Raw genomic sequence first — 16,947 nt, 5'->3', positions numbered from 1 at the left:
GTTAATTATATAAACCATAAATCAAACACAATGTATGATCCGAAAAAGTTGAACATAATTTCAAACTGCGCGTACATTAGCTTTAAAAATGAGCCTCACAAATGATTCTATTTAGGAAAAAAATGAAAGTAAACATGTTGCATGGATATATATTTTTTGTTATCAAATGAGAATCTGATCTCTCTTTACTTACTTGGAGAAATATACGTGTACATATTTTTAAATTAATTACAAAAAAACTGGAACAAAGACTCTCTGTGACTAATCCAAGCTAAACTTAGCGCCTCCCCCAAGAACCAAGGCTTGTCACTAGGTCCTTATCTGAAGCCAACAGCCTCAAACTTTCTCAAGAGCACTTTGAAACAGGAATTCATGCCTTGGTCACATTTCGGCTGGATTACTGTAATGCACTTTACTTTGGAGTCAGCCGATCCTCCATGAGGCGTCTCCAGTTGGTCCAGAATGCTGCTGCATGAACGCCTCTTGACTGGTACTGGTAAGAGGGAGCACATAAATCCCACTCTGGCACCCCTTCACTGGCTCTTGATACATTTGAGAGTTCTATTTAAGATCCTATTATTTGTTTTCAAATCTTGAAATGGCCTCGCGCCACCTTACCGACCTTGACGTCACCGTCGAGAGGTCCTGAGTTCGGACCTCGGCTCAGGTCTTCCCGTGTGGAATTTGCATGTTCTCTGCAGTTTTGTCAAAGACTCAGAATTTTCCAATGGTGTGAACGCACTCGCTTGTTTGTCTATCTGTAGCACGGCTCGAGCTCCTGAATCGGCTGGGATAGGTTGCAGCATTCTCGCTACCCTAATGAGGACAAGCGATTACAGAAAGCGGGCGGATGGATGGAATGCCAAATTGGATGTGATCGATCGGGCTGCCTTCGGCGTCCATCAGGCTCTTAGTGATTGATCATGTAAAGCAGTATTGGACGGCAGCTTCCAAACGGCTTCACTCTTGGCTGTCAAGTGCACATTCAGACATTAGGTGTCGCGTGATCCCGTTTCGTTTCGGCCTCGCCGCTTGCCGAGCTAATTAAGTGGTGCTGACAGTGAACGTGATCAAGAACAGCAAGCGAAATTTGCAGTATCTTCAAATGTCTTTTGAAGTGTCAAATGACAGCAACGAGCCACGCTGGGGGATTTCTGTGACGGCGGCGGACAGGCGACGAAGAGACATCAAACCCAGCAGGCAGGGCCGTCATTATTTTTCGCACCGGCGACAAGGCAGATAAATAAGCTGCCGTCTTGCTGGACGCTCAAGCAGCTCGACACGACGGCGGCGGCGGCATATCTGTGCGATTTGTGCGCTGGTCACGCCTCCGCTCTGAACTCGAATCGTGTCCCCCCTTGAAACACAACAGACGGGATAACTGCAATACGCGGAATTAATTTCAGGGCCGCGTAGTCATCAAAGATAAGCTTTGGCTCCCATGTTGCCGGTTGTCGGCTGTTTGCAGTCCTGCGGCTCCTTCGCGTCCTTGATCGCGAGTGGAAGAAACCAATGGGGGGAAACTACCCAGCAGACAGAAAAACTTTGCTGTCATGCTCACGTGTTGGCATGCAACGTTCATTGGAAGGTAAAATACACGGACTGATCAAGAATTCAAAACACCAGCCAAATAGGATTGATTGATCCATCGAGGAACCAATCAGTCAACCAAGCAAACACGAAGTGGCCTCGGTTGATCATTAAGTCAACCAGTCATTCCCCAATCAGTCAATACAATCAACTGTATTACATCCGCCAAGTCAACTAACCAACCAACCAACCAACCAGAAGTAATTGATCCATTTATCCATCAACCAACGAATCAATATTGGTAGATCAATTAATCAAGTATTGAGTCAATAAGTAGGTCATGCCAATCAATCAACAAATCAGATTTGTTTGATCAACACATCGACTAACCAGTCAGCAAGCCAAACCATCAATGATTCAACCAGCCAACACACCAAGAGAAACTTATCAATCAGTCAATCAATCAATCAAGATTTACAAATAAACCCATCAATAAATCAGTCAACTGGTCAATCACCAAATTGGTCGGTCAAACAACCAACCGGTCCGGTTTCTCTGATTAGTCCATCAAGAAATCTTTAAACGGCTAAGGAATCAATCCTACAGGTTTTAATGAGACAAACCAGCCATCAGGCAACCAACCGTCCACTACCAATCAGCACATCAACCAATCTATCAATTTATCAATCAGACAAGCATCCAACAGGGACTGACCGATCACTCCCTCCACCAACCAATCAGGGCCGGACAATCAGTTCCTTGAGGTATAAACGATACGGCAATCAAATCCTTCAGTTCCATTCATCAATCAATCAATCAATGCAGTCCTGATCAGCTTGGGCTTTGCCGCTTTCCCTCCAAATCGCTGCTTGCGCGCCTCCAGAGTGCCAGTTAAATCCCCATCCCCACCCCCGAGGCATTCTGACGACGAGAAAACGCATCTCACAACCTTGTTATGTTTGATCACCATGGCAACCAAGCTTTTTACATGACAACGGCCACTCAGAAGAGCGCCGCCGCCATGACGGCGGTCATCCGCGCGCAGCCCCCCCCCCCCCCCACCGCTAGCCAGTCTCCTGAGCAGGCTACAAAACCATCGACGACAACTACCAAAGGGACTTTTTCCCCCCCAATAAGGACGAATCAACGAGAGCGCACCGAGCACATCGGCGTAATTAGTCGCCAGAGTGCCGCATTAATCTGCTTGATCTAATTAGCTGGCCGACATAATCAGCACCTTGTAAGCACAGCCGCGTTGGTCCAAGTGTCACCCCCGCACTCAAAGTGAGCCGCTTGTGTTTTTATCGGAAGTTAACAGCCTTTGATTGGTTTGGCGAGCCCCCCAGGACCCGCCGTGGGGCTTCCACCAATTGGGTGCTGTGATTCTCCCTGGGCTCGCTGATTGACAACCGACAGGCAGCGTTTGAAACATCCAACGCTGCCTGTCATTGATCTACGCTCATCGCCCTTGTACAAGCGCCAGACGTTTCTTGGCTGGTCCACTGACGATTATACCAAACTTAAAGCCGTGCGCATTGGAGTCTGGGTTACCATGGTGTGTGGCGAGCGGCACCGACTTATGAGTTTTGGGAGATATTGTTCAGATTTTGTTTGGCCTTGAGCAAATATTTGAGAGATTGAAAACCACCACATAACTTTCCGCAAGCTTAATGTTAACGCAATGCAAAATGCCATAGAAAGGCTAAAAAAGTAACCTAGCATGTGTGGTGGTGTTATGTTTTACATTACGGCTATTCGGACGTAACATGTGCAGACAATAAAACAATGTTCACGTGTATAGATTCTTTATCCTCTGCGTAAAAGGGCTACTTCAACTGCACCTGATTGGGTCACTTCCAATAGTTGTGTCGGTGTGACTGCTGCCCGCTGACACAATCTGTTTGATTCTTTAAATTATCATCGATTATTCTATGATGATGTGGTGTTCTGACGGAAAATATACGAGTGCTGATTTCAAGCTTAAAAAAACAAAAAACATTGCAATTATTTTTTTTATCGTACAAGGTGGGGGGTTGATTGGAACGGATTAATGGCATTTTCATTCATTTCAATGGGGAAAGATAATTTGAGATACGAGTGTTCTCAAACATGGTCGAGGGACAATTTAAACTCGTATCTCAAGACGCCGCTTTTCTGGAGTCTGGACCTGGCCTCTCCACTGGAAACAGCACTGTAAGTGATGGACGGTCACCATAGTAACAACTGAGCACACACATTTGTCATGCTGTTCTTTGAAGGTTACAAACACGTTCGGCTGAAGCTTTGACTTCTGAGCGCTTTTCACAGCCCGACACACGCTTGTCAACATACAGCAACGCACACGCACGCCTCTTTGCTAATTAGCTTTAAAGCCCCGACATCTGCTTTCAACATTTCTCAGCATGCCGCTGCTGATTGTATTAGTTAAGATTCCAGGCCGCTGCCCTCGGTGGATCCCGTCTCTCCAACACACGCTGAAGATGACACTCGCACGCACGCACACGCCCTTATTTGTGTTATTGGAAGGCAGTCGTGAAAGAGGTTACTCTGGCCAACCGTTTGGAGTATTTCCGCAATTTAAAAAAAAAAAAAAATCATAAGGCCCTGATGTGTGTCGACTAGAACACCCATTGTCCTCACAAGACAAGTCATCATACTAGTAAAAGGACTGGGGTGAACTAGCGGTACAACTGTGTCTTACTATTAATTTTCTTTGACTACTGGATGACATTTCTGTGTACTAATAGGACAACGATAAGTTACTAGCGAGGCAGAGCTGTATGCTAGTTGACATCTGTGAGCTACTAGATCAAGGAATGGGTGAGTACCAATTCCAGGTATCGATATCGGGCTGATAACAAAATGATTTTAAGGTATGGGATTATTGTGGATGCTACCGCTACTCGCCACCAATACTAATGGCAAAAGAAATATGACAGTCAATCCTCCTTGGCAGTAGATGGCGCACCCCTCCACCTTTGGGGCTTGAGCAGCATTCTCTTCATACAATTTGTCTTATTTGTGAAGATACGCAGGATCTGTTTTGTCGGTGTTGTTGGGAAACGTGTTAAAAGGACTTGCTGATGGTCGACACTGTGTTTTGCTCGTGAGAGACCCCCGCCGCCCTCTCGCCCCCCCGCCCCCCGTTTGTCTTGCTTCGCTGTCGCCATGGCAACTGATTGCCCCGTTCTCCCCCATGGAACACCAACACTTGTGGCGTCCATGGCCGGTCAGCTCTCAATTTGTCATTGAGCTGTGTTGTTAACAAAGCATACGTGTTGAGGGAGCATTTGGACACTGGAGGGGTGGGGGGGGGGGGGGGGACTACTCATTACGGTTTGAGATGGATTGTCGACTCTGTCTGGAGCAATTGGGGCTGAAAAATAGAGACGCTCCAATGTCATTTGGCATTTTTGGCCGCATCATTTTAGGGCCCCAGAAACGAAATGGAGTCAAAGTGTTACAAACAAAGCGACATGTTTGATTGATTTCGCATAAGCAGCCGAGTACAGAAAAAGTCTAATTGTGTCATTGCTTTAGAATAAGTGTTATTGCCATTATTTTTGTTTTCATCTGAATTACATTTTGAATGCAAATTTATTCAATGAAAAACACTTCACTTGTCGACACAACATGAAGGTTTTTAGTTGTATTTAATATTTCCTCCATTAGAAAATGCATTATTTTGGGGGGTAAAAACGGCTGTCATTAATAATTATTTAATTTTTTCCCCCAAAATTTTTTAGTGATTATGAATATGTGACATTATTAGATTGAGCATTTGTTTTCAAATCAAGAAAATGACCTCAGGACACAGGAATAAATGAACATAGATTTTGTGCTCTCGAGCTCACATGATTTTTCTTTTCGTCCCGCCCCCCAAAATTATCCATCATTTACAAAATGAGCTTTTATGCTGCATGAATGAGCAGCATCATGAGCACCCGTAATCAAGGTGAACATGGAATAATATCGACGGTAATTATAAGAAGTGCTTTGAAAGGCGAATGTGAACGTATTTAAGAGGGTGGCGTGAAAGCAAAAAAAAAAAAAGCCTGAATATCATTTTGGATTTTTATATTCCGGACACATTTACAACCAAGGACAAGCTTGGATTTCATTTGATTTTTTTTTAAACGAGGAAAGTCGAAGTCGAAATCAAGCAGATGCAAGTCTTTAACAGAGGAGCTTGAAGGAACTCAAATGTTTCCTTTTTTTCTTTTTTTTTTTGTGCCCCCGTGACATAATAGAACGATAAAATTGACTCATCGGAAACTCTTTTAAAGTTTTATAACCACGACCGTGGAACGGAGCAAACTTATATCCACAGGAGCAATTTAACAAGTCTGAATTCAGCTTTTCACAGCAGAATCGTATGCGACTATTTCTAATGGGGAAAATAAAAGACATTTTTACGGAGGAAGGAAAGCCAGTCCATTCATCTTAATAATAATCCCTGCCATATATTCTTTATCTTCTGCAAAAACATGTTATTCTTGCTGAGTTACAGTAATTGTGAAAGACTTCTTTGTTTGTACTGTATCTGCGTGACTGTATGATAATGCCCCCTGGTGGCCAGAAGGAGCACCGGGGAAAATGGTGATGATGATGACGATGATGGCATTGCCATCCATCCATCCATCATCCATCTTCAAAATCGCTTATCCCGAAGAGGGTCGCGGGTGATGGCTATTCATATCATTTGGCAAAAATGTTTTGAGAAGGTGTGATTTGAGTTACAAACCAGGAACTCAAGGCAACATTATTATTCTGGATTTTTATTCTTTTTTAATGGCATATTTTTATAGCCTATCAAATAGGGGGTGGTTAAAGTTGTGATGACACCCGATGTTGTGATCTGACACTGGTTGTGTGGCAACATGAACACAACATTTCCATGTCATAAAAAAAAAAACGGAACTGACAAGGCTGCCTAATAGGTAGAAATAAATCTGCATGTAAATTTACGTTCGTGGCTGACTGGTTCCTTCAGCACCGAAGAACAACAGCTATTGTGAAAAAAGCGGACCCCCCCCCCCCCCACCTTACTCAAATGATTCTAACATAACTATTTTCAATTGTTATTGCCAAAAACGTTAGAGACTTCCACGCTTGAGGAGACATAATGCAGCAAGGCTCCCGCAGAGTCAAAACAAGGTGGCTCAGACCCTTGACCAATCAAAAAAGTTGGTTGATTTTTGACAAAACACTTTCACTTGGTGACAAGAACATTTGGGGACCAGCCAATGGTATTCATTTGTGAAAAGGACATACAAAATTAGGAGCCTGCGAGTATTGGATGCTGTTTCCATGTGCTGCTGATGCTGCTGCATAAGCTTGACCTTTCAACTTAAAACAGCTGAAAGGTCAACGCAAGGATTCCAATGAGAGTCCTCGAAAGAACGGGAATGAGCATGTTTGAACGCGTGCCATCTCCTCCAGCACAAAATAATGTTTGGGTCACAAGGAGGGTTTTGATTCTGTTGCAGAACATGACGTTTGAGGCCAATTGCGTCGTTGAAACAGGCATTCATTTGCGCTGGCAGTCGCTGACATGTTAAGTGGACCGCCTGCTCAAAATGACAAATGAAAGGAATGTCCCGAAAACAAACAAAACCAAAAAAAAAAAAAGGACATGAAAATCACTCAGAGGTGATTATTCCTTTTATTTGTTTTGGTGAGAGAAAATTACACATTTTACTACGTTTAAAAAAATGTGAGCATGCTTTCCCAGAAGTTAGAAGGACTTTGCACAAAACTTAATACCATTTGGGAAGGCTTATCACACGCAACCGCTGTTTCCTTGATCGGCTACTTGTTAGTCTTCTGGCTTTCTTCATGGCTGCTATCTGTCCGAGAATACCGTTGAATATGTTTCGTATTTTTTTTTTCCCCCAACGCAGTTGGTCTTTTTGTTATATGTCATCATCTAGGAATTTGAAAGCACATTTTTGTTTTCTGCTCAGTATTTATTTTGCGAAGTTACAGTATTTTGTAGCATCATTCAGGTACTGCATCAAACAGGCAGACATTTAAGACCAAGGTGAGATATTTTTACATGACTTAAAACCATATTTTAATTCTAGCCAAGCTTTTCTCCAATTTGCTCTTAAATTCTGCCAAGAACAGGCAGCTACTACGATGGTTGGCTTTTGTTTCTGTTAGCGCAAGTACGACACAGCTTGAAGCTAAAATTCCATTTGTGAATTAATGTGACATTGTTACAATGGTGATGAGTCTGTTTGACTACCGGCGCACGGAGACTGTAAAGCACCCGCCTGCCTGTTAATTCATGACTGTTTATTTTTTTTGGGTTGTGTTTTTGTCTGATTGCTAACTAAAGCCTTTTTTTCCATTGATATTTTGTAACTCCCAACGTGCCTGAAAAAAAGTCTATGGTAGTGTACCGCCCCACCTCACAGCCACTTCTTGAGGACAGCGAGGGCCGAGTTGAAGGTGAAGTGCGCCGGATGCGCACCGCGGTGGGCCAGCAGCAGGGAGCCGGCCTCGGCCCCACGGCCCACCGCCAGCAGCTGGCCGGCGGCCTCGTCCGCGTCCCGCCGGCGCGCTACCATGTGCGCGTGGAGCAGTGGGTAGGCGGCGGACGACGAGCACCCCACCAGCAGCCCGGTGTCCAGCAGAAGAGAGAGCAGTTCGTCATCACAAATTGCCGCCGCCGCCTCCTGGAAAAGGAGCAAACAGATTACGGTACTTTTGGGGTCGGGGGGGGGGGGGGGGGGGGTTACATTGTGTTCGTCATTCACCCCACAAGCTGCATCATCATTTCTCACAATGGCGACCACACTTTCCACAAGCTAGTGTGATAAAAACTCTTGTCTATTCCACCCACATATATACTCGGTTCAAGAGTTGGGTGCCCAAACGTGTCCGACAATCAACATGTTGGCATTTATTCCCCTCCCACTCGAGGTGACAAGCCAAGATTCACCACCTAAACTTTCTCTTCTGCTAAAATGAGATGCAATGTCGCCACCTACAGGAATCTGTGAGTCATGAAAGTGGTTTTACGAGCTTGAATTTCAGATGGGCTTTGGGGAGACCCTCTTCCACTTCAAGACATTAAAAAACATTCGCCAAATATGTGTGGCAGTAAACAGTTGGATTCCACCTCACTAATATTTTTTTTCAGCAATTATATTGAAAAAAGTTTTGTTTATTTCAGTTATTCTCTGTTATTGTATCTGTCATCCCTTGGCCCTTTGCCTGTACTGATGTGAATAAAACAGTGAGCTGTGTTGAGACTACAAGCTCTAGTTTGAATTCCAGTGTAGCCTGTGCGTTGCCCCTTGCTGGAATTGACTCAAGAACGATGGTTTGGGAAATGGGTCACATCCAAGCTAGCGCTTGTGCAGCTACTAGTAGCAAACACACAAACACGCATCCACGCAGGCACAAACAATCGCCCGTGTCATGTTTTCATTGCATCTTCTGCTCAGCTACGTCACGTCAGACTTGAGAGTGGCTTCCTGTCATGCAGCCTCTCACCTGTTGGATGTGAGTGTTACTCGCTAAGTGCACACAGACGTCCCTGATGGGGTATTTCTGGAGTTGAGCCCGCTCAATTATGCATACGGAGCCCATGTCTGCCAGTGCAACCCCACCACTTGGTAGCACTCGCACAACTCGCTTTTTCACCTCTTCAGGAACAATTTGGCCTTAAGAACACAAATAATGGATGTGTAGAAATGGTGGCCGGGGGGGCAGCCATTATGCTGTTGTTTGTTCTGGATAGCGGCTGGCTAACCATTAGCTAGCTAGACGACGTGATGAGAGCGGCCTTTGGATGAGCGTCACTTGTGGCTGTGCAGCTTCTACTTCAAAGCAGGGATGTGTTTGTCAAGACAGTGGGTTACCAAGCGGAATTTCACAGACTAGCTGGGCGAGACTCTCGTCCACACTTAAACCACTGAAAGACGTACTTGACGTGTATAAAGTTAATTTCAAAATTCCCTGCCATAAGTTAATACTGATGGTGTTCCACAAGGCCCAATACTTGGCCCCATGGACAGTAAATGCTTGCATTGTACTCGACGAAAATAAACATCCACCGCAGTCAATGAGTGAAACAACCAAGTACGTTATTTTCGCTGCTGAAAAGGTCTTTGTGATGGCACAATTTGGCTTCTTTGAATAATAATTATAAATAATAATTCATCTAACGTTGAATTTCTTTGGCAGCTAGGCCCCAGTAAAATGAGCCTATGACAATTACTCAGTTACACGAATTATGATGGACTTTTCTCATGATTTTCAACTCAATTCGCAAGATAATTTAGTGCTGCAACCGGTCGGCACGAGATTTTCGGGTCAAACAGCAGGTGCTTGAGGAGCAGGCTGCTACTCCGTCACTCAGCTTCACACACTCACACACACACAGAGGCACACACCTCCCAGGCTATTACAGTTTGACGTGTGTTCGTGAGAGGGAAGAGATGGAAGATTTGAAGCCTGCAGACAGTGGGATTGACAGGCCAAGTGGAAATAGATGTGACGCAGCAGTGTGGAAATGGAGACGGAGGGTTGCGGCGGGGGGGGGGGGGGGGGGGTGCTATCAGAAAAGAGCCTGAAATTTTGACTGTCCTTTGTACAACATGACGGCCTGTCACTTTTTTTTTTCTTATTCCAGGGCTCAGCGAACGGCAGCGGTGTTCAGAGGGAATTCTGGAACATCGCACAGCACGTGATGTGCGACACCATCTGGGCTGTGGTTTGCTGGCAGGCAACAAGTCAACAAGGAGGCGGTCCAACTTGTGGACCCACTGGCAATAGAGCAAACAAAAATTTTCGGGACTCGAGTGAGGTGGAAAAACATCATCAATCCATTTCCAGTGGTGGTTTATGGAATGGGTGATAGAGTACAATGTGAAATGAAAACATGGCACACGCACGAACACTGAGCTAGCCATGCAGTAAATGATACACAATTATAATCACGGTCCCTAAAAAAACGTTTTTTTTAGGGTTCACCACACAACCAAGATTTTTGAGTACTTTCAGTGGCTCACTATAACTGCAGTAATACAGTATGTGGTTTTTCACAGCGAACAGAGAATTCAATATTGTGGTCTTTTCTGTCGACATTTGTTGCTGCACTGTTTGTGATCAAATGTCCATAGCTGAAAGCATGATCACAGCGCCACATACTGTAGAAGTTATCCCTTAGCCTGTCAATGATGTTTCCCTTTACGTGCAAGCTTATTTTATTTTATTTGTATTTGCCACAGTGCTGCATGTTATCTATTGGTTGCCTTGGTTGCATTCTTTGAGCCTTGGCTGTGTCTGTCTTCTTCTTCTGTCTCATCTTCAATCAGATGTGCACACAGTTGGCGTGCGGTGTGACGAAGTGAGCTAACACACATCAAACCTCCGCCACAAGACGTCAACAACACCCCCGCCCACCCTCGCTCTTGTTATGACCTCCTGGCTGTGTTCATGCGTACTGACACGAAAGCTCAGGTTGCGTTTGCCGCCTGGTTGTACGGTGACGCCCGCATTCGCTGGTCAATATTTCACACGCTTGTTTGCCATTCCACTGCCTCGTTTCCTGCCTGTATCCATCTTGTCGCGGCGGAATACTTTGATTGGAATTATCGCCGCAACAACACTGGCTGATCCATAATGCATGTGGCCAGCATCTTTGTATCATTTCAAACATGAAGCTCACACACACAAAAGTGGAGCACGGATCACTCAGTCACAAGTTTTGGGACACAACCCTCAAATACTTCAACTCAAAGACCTTGAGGATGATGTATATATATATATTTTTTTTTTGTGGACCCAACTCTATTTTCCTCCATTTTCACATCCTGCTGGTCCATAAAGTAGGAGTAGTAGCTCCTTCATTTCCTGTTTTGTTCTTTATTTCTCCAGCCAGGCACAGTGTCTCACCAACACTTCTCATTGAATCAGCATGTCAAGAGAGTTTTCACACAACGGCGTCTTAATGACACGCTAATCTCCAGGAATTCAACTTGGTATAAGTGCGATCTCAGGGGGTACCGCATTTGTGAAGAAAATAAATCATGTGCGTATTGGGGCGACGGAATGCAGACGGCGGCCGCGGCGGCGAGATAACGGCTGTCAGTCACGGCGAGCGGCGTTGTCAAACAGATTCGTTTATGCTGCGGTGGGAGAGAATGAAACCTCAAGGCTTGTTTATGCAAATATGAAAAGGCAGGTGAATTAAGAGTGACATTTAGCAAAGTCTTGGCTAATTCACTTTGCTTGTTATGGTGGAGGGAAAAACAAAAGCCCATTAAAGGTGACGCCTAATTGAAAAAGTTGAGCATGCCGGCGGCGATGAAAGGAGCGGGAACATTTGCTGTATGACGCACAGAGTGTACAATTGTTCAAAATAGGAACAAGGCATACAATGCCAATTAACAAACACTTGCTGCTTCATCGAGGCGAAAGAAAAAAAAAAAAGCACTAGGCAGAATCTGTTCCGATGCAGCAGCGTGTTGAAGAGGTTGATAGCTGCATGAAGACTGTGTCGCGTTGTTGGCCCAACATGCACAAAATGATTCCCATGACTCCCAATAATTAATGAATGCTGAATTGTATTGTTTTTAATGATTTGTTTGGCTACGTGGCTGTGGGAACGCAGTTTTGCGTGAAACCAATCCGTGTTGGGGACTGCGGTATAGTTCGGGAAAGGTCGCCGATGAACCGACTTGGAGTCGATTTACAGTAATCCCTCGTTTATCGCGGTTAATGGGGTCCAAAACCACCCGCGATAAACGAAAATCCGCGAAGTAGTGTCTAATTAACATGAACAGGTAACATTTTTTTTTTTTAAAGTCCGCAAACGGTCCGCGAGAAGCTGCAAAACAACAGCGAGGCACATAGAGCAACATATACAGCACTGTACTCCATGAATATGTAAAACAAATAAATAAATATTTTTTTAAAAATAGGTTTGAAAAAATCCGCGATGCACTGAACCCGCGATAAACGAACCGCGAAGTAGCGAGGGATCACTGTACATCATCATGGAAATTGTTGTGTCGTACAACCTTTAGCATGTATGACGCTGTAGACCTGGGTTGAAAGCCAGCCAAACTCATGCACCGCATGCTGCTTCACTAGCTCAAAAGAAAAATTCAAACATTATGTATTATCTGATCATATGCCGCAGCCTGTTCGGGAAGTGGAAAGCTTCCGTGTGAAAAACTGTTTCCCCCTCCCTCACCTTCATTCAGCTGTGCGTGCACATGCACGCGCACGTCAGAGATGCACTGAACCAGGAGCGCAGTTCGGTTTCATTAAAGTCAAAGGAGTTTTCCGTACCTTGTCTTGATGAGCTCCCCGCACAAAAGGCGGGTCTGAGTGGGCCCGCTTGGTGACAACTGCTTATCAGATCAGGAAACAGCCGAGTGGCCCGCAGAGGCTCCGCTGATTAGCTGCTTATCCAACACACTAAACGAGTGCAGCGGTGTCAAGTGCATGAATGACGCGCAGGGTAGACGAGGACATTCCTCCTCTTTGTGGCTTCTGGTCTGTGGTGTGTGATGTACGGTAATTCGGAAAAGTGGATTAGTCCACCCGTGAAACACCTCCCTCAAAGACCTTTTTATTGGTTGGAACATTTGCTGGGTAGTTGTTATACCCCTAAAATAATGTCCGTACATTGCTCAACGACATGAGTGTGTACTCCTATCAACTTTGGATGTGATCCAAAGACAGCGGCGTCAACCCTTGTGTGCTTCGTGTGGTACTTACTGTGGTCATGCCGTTGACTTGAGCCAAAGTTAGCTGCAGCAGCTCGGCGTCGCCGCTTTCAGCCATCAGCTTGAGCGCGGACTGCTGGAAGCTGGGCAGCAGCATTTCGGCCACACTTCGGATACACTGCAGGACACAAAGATGGAGAGTGGACGGAGGCTTCAAAACGGAGCAAAGTCAATAAACCAGAGGGTTAAAGTTGAGGAAAACCTATTGAAGCCAAGGTACAGAACATAATTCACTCCCAGCTATTGTGGCACCAAATAAAATGAATGAAGATAAAAACATACAACTACATAGCAATCAAGAACAGTTGCCTAACGGTCCACTAACCTTAAGTACTTTCATAACCAAGCTAGCTACATATTCGAGTGAACTGGCTAGCAATTACCTAGATACTACCTTGTAACTTGACGATTTTTGTTGTTAACAGGCTAGCCAACTGCCTGTGTACCTTTATGCGTAGCTCGTTGACTACCAGGCTACCGACCCATCTAATTGGCTAGTTAACCAGCTCCAAAACGACTTACGCCAAACACTTAGCTCACTAGCTAATTACCTACCAACCGATTACTAAACTATCAAAGTTAAACTTGTACCATCCAAGTTCATCTAACAAACAATGTGACTCTGCATTACCAACATTTAATAAACGGTATCTGCAGTGATTATGATGTATTTTCTTGAAATATTTTTGGATGCTTTTGCCCTGTTATTAGATACAGTGTGGTTGTGAACTGCTCCAGACAATGTATTATATTGTGTTTTTGTCAAGAAAATATTGTGACGTGATCGGGACAGTATTAGGAGGTGGATTAAGTTGGGCAAATCTCCAGTGGAGACCCAGGTACCCAATGCCTACTCGCGTATGAAATTAACGCGCTAATTGCCTTCCCACTTGACCCACGTGTCTCCCGAATAAGTTAGCAAGCTACCTCCCTACCTCACTTTCCATCTAACTAATTAGATATGCAACTACTTGGCTACTGCAATTCCCCCAATAAAGGCACAGATTTAAGCATTCCGGTTTGATTCCGGCTAAGGCCTTCCTTTGTGTAGTTCGCATGGTCTCCCTGTGCCTGCGTGGATTTTCTCTGGGTACTCTGGTTTCCTCCCACGTTCCCAAAACATGCATGGCACATTGATGGAACACTTTAAATTGTCCCTAGGTGTGATTGTGAGCGCAAATGGTTGTTTGTCTATGTGGGCCCTGTGATTGGCTGGCAAACAGGTCAGGGTATCCCCCCCCCCCCCCCCCCACACTGCCTACTGCCCAAAGACAGCTGGGATAGACTCCAGCACGCCTGTGACACTCGTGAGGATAAAATGATAAGAAAATGGGTGGGTGGGGTGAAATAATGGAATAACAGCTGTGGGTCATACAGAAATGCGACAAACGCAAAGGAAACTGAATGGAAAAGACAGTAAAATAAAAATGCTCTGTGAACAGCCACTGAGGTAGATAATGCCTTTAGGAAGGTCTCCAGTGCACGTGAGCACATAGTGTGCCGCCACCACGAGTAATATATGGCTATTACGATGCAATCCGACTCCTCTGCTCTGCTGGTTTCATTTTGCCGCATTCAAATTAAAGCGGAACCCAGTAAAATGACCCCCTTCCCCACCCTTCACACCCACCCACATTTCCAACGCTAATACCAGGCAGCCACTCAGCAGACGGTCCCCTTTTCGAGCTGAATAACATTAGCTCTAAAGTAATATCACGGTCAGCTGGCGATAGATGTACAGAGCGGCATTCAGCCCGGAGAACCATGACTATCATTATCGGGGCATCGCATACAGCGATAGGTCAGCTAGCAACTTCAGAAGGCCATGAAAGAAGAGGCACTGAGATCATGCTAACGGAAAGCACATAAGGCCAGGTAACCAGTCGTGCATTATAGTGGTTGATCGAGCGCAGATTTTTCAAATTTCCTAGCCCGCAATGTTTAGAGCATGACGTTATTTTGTCGCTAATCACCTCTTTTTAACTTGAGAGGCCCAAAGAACTGCTTGTACTCTCAACGTGATTCATGAGATTGACCAAAAATGACACAGCCAACATTTTGTGTGTGTTTTTTGACACCAGTTTCTTGGGTGGGCTATTTCATTAATTCATCGAAAAAAATAATCAATAGGTTATTTAATTATTTTTTTAAATCGGTAGCTGCAGCGCTACAAAAATCCATGTAAATAAATGGGTATGATACTTCTAGTGATATTTTTGTCCGAAACATGCAAATTCTGGCTAGCAACAAATGGCCAATCAAAGCACATCATATTCCGTGTGGTTTCACCTCTGCTGGGAGCTTGTGCTTGGTGTTGTACAGGGCTCGGATCATGGTCAACACCTGCTGACCCAGGTCCACCTCCACCTCCACCTTGGGCCCCTGGCAGTGGGTCAGCATGGTTGAAGTCAGCAGAACCCAGGGGCTACGCTCGGACGTGGTCCTGGGGACAGAAAGCGAGGGCAAGCGTCATCATCTGCTGTCCGACAGCAGCATTTGATTAACAGTTATAAACACAAAATGATGATATCCAGTAACACATTTTGGGGTTAGCTTGGATTAGTTGGCAGGATGCACGATATTCGATGGTTTTACAAGGTGGATTAAGTCAGTTAGATCTCCATCTCGTAAGCTAGCAACTCTTACTGCTAGCTATCGCTAGCTACCTCCTAACCAACCACCTTTCCCTAAGTACCTATCAACCAACCTAGGTACCTACCTTATTAGCCTTCTACCTCATTAGCATCGTCATTTCCTCGCTAGCTAGCTACCACTAGAACTACTTTCGTAACTACACTTGCCTACAAGTGACCTATCTGAAATTCCTTACCTACCAATTAATCCAAAAAAGAAACATAACCATTGTCATCTTTTTTTAGGGAGCGGATTTTGTTGAGGCGGCCATCACATTGAACCTAATGAACTTGCCTATTAAATTTTGACCTTATGTCTGACCACCTGGGTTAGTCTTCTTCCAGTGGAGGTGAGCATCAGTTGACCTCCTTTTGAAACCACAATTTCTTCCTGCGCAAAGTACACCAACAGTTTCCAATAAGGCCAGTTGAGACCCGTTAAAGAAACATCAATTCCAGTGATATTAAAACGTCAATATGGGGTATGAGCAACATTTCTTTTGCTCCCTACATTTGAAAACAGATATTGTATATTCTCTCCCTTTCTCGATCAAAAGATCCTGGTTTCATTTTTTTCCAACCTCTACAGATGATGACACGACAAAAAGGCGTTAAAAGAGCTGCAAAGCGTTTCTTCCAGATGCTGCTTTTAGTTCCAGCATTATCATTAGCACAACGGGGAGCCGACAGCTGGCTAATGGTGACGTTAGCGTTACAGCGCGCCTTGCCTCATTATTGATTGTGATATTATTGTGTATGAGGGGGATGAAAATGCATTTTGCGTCCGTGCGACGCTTCCACTGATCAACACAGGCTAGGTCACGTGTATGATTAGCGTGGCTCACGCCTGCTTTAAAACGTCTCAACAGGCAAATGGTGTTGGCGGGGCTGATAAATCCTCTGTGCTGTTGTGAATTCATTTCAAAGCTCGCGTCACATTACGGCGGCAAAGTGAGTCCTAATTAAACAGGAGGAAGTGGGACTATTGCCTACGCTTTTTTTATTGCTGTTTGTTTGTAAGCAGGACAACA

At 44.8% G+C, this 16,947-nt stretch overlaps 1 protein-coding gene across 1 annotated transcript in view; it reads right to left on the bottom strand.

Annotated features, from left to right (window-relative positions):
- Nucleotides 1–7,181: 7,181 nt before the first annotated feature.
- The window catches only part of LOC147185845 (NBAS subunit of NRZ tethering complex-like), an 86,298-nt gene continuing 76,532 nt past the window's right edge, over nucleotides 7,182–16,947 (bottom strand). The window contains exons 51-53 of the mRNA XM_086104472.1: nucleotides 15,573–15,726; nucleotides 13,276–13,401; nucleotides 7,182–8,213 (exon numbers count right to left, since the gene is read on the bottom strand). Of these exons, the coding sequence (XP_085960598.1) occupies nucleotides 7,947–8,213; nucleotides 13,276–13,401; nucleotides 15,573–15,726 (547 nt within the window). The 3' untranslated portion in view covers nucleotides 7,182–7,946. The remainder of the gene's footprint in view (nucleotides 8,214–13,275; nucleotides 13,402–15,572; nucleotides 15,727–16,947) is intronic.

The sequence above is a fragment of the Hippocampus guttulatus genome, chromosome 23 (assembly GCF_054856545.1).
Source record: "Hippocampus guttulatus isolate MCC_2025c chromosome 23, RoL_Hgut_1.0, whole genome shotgun sequence".
Taxonomy (NCBI): Eukaryota; Metazoa; Chordata; class Actinopteri; order Syngnathiformes; family Syngnathidae; genus Hippocampus; species Hippocampus guttulatus.
This window is presented reverse-complemented; position numbering and strand designations above follow the sequence as displayed.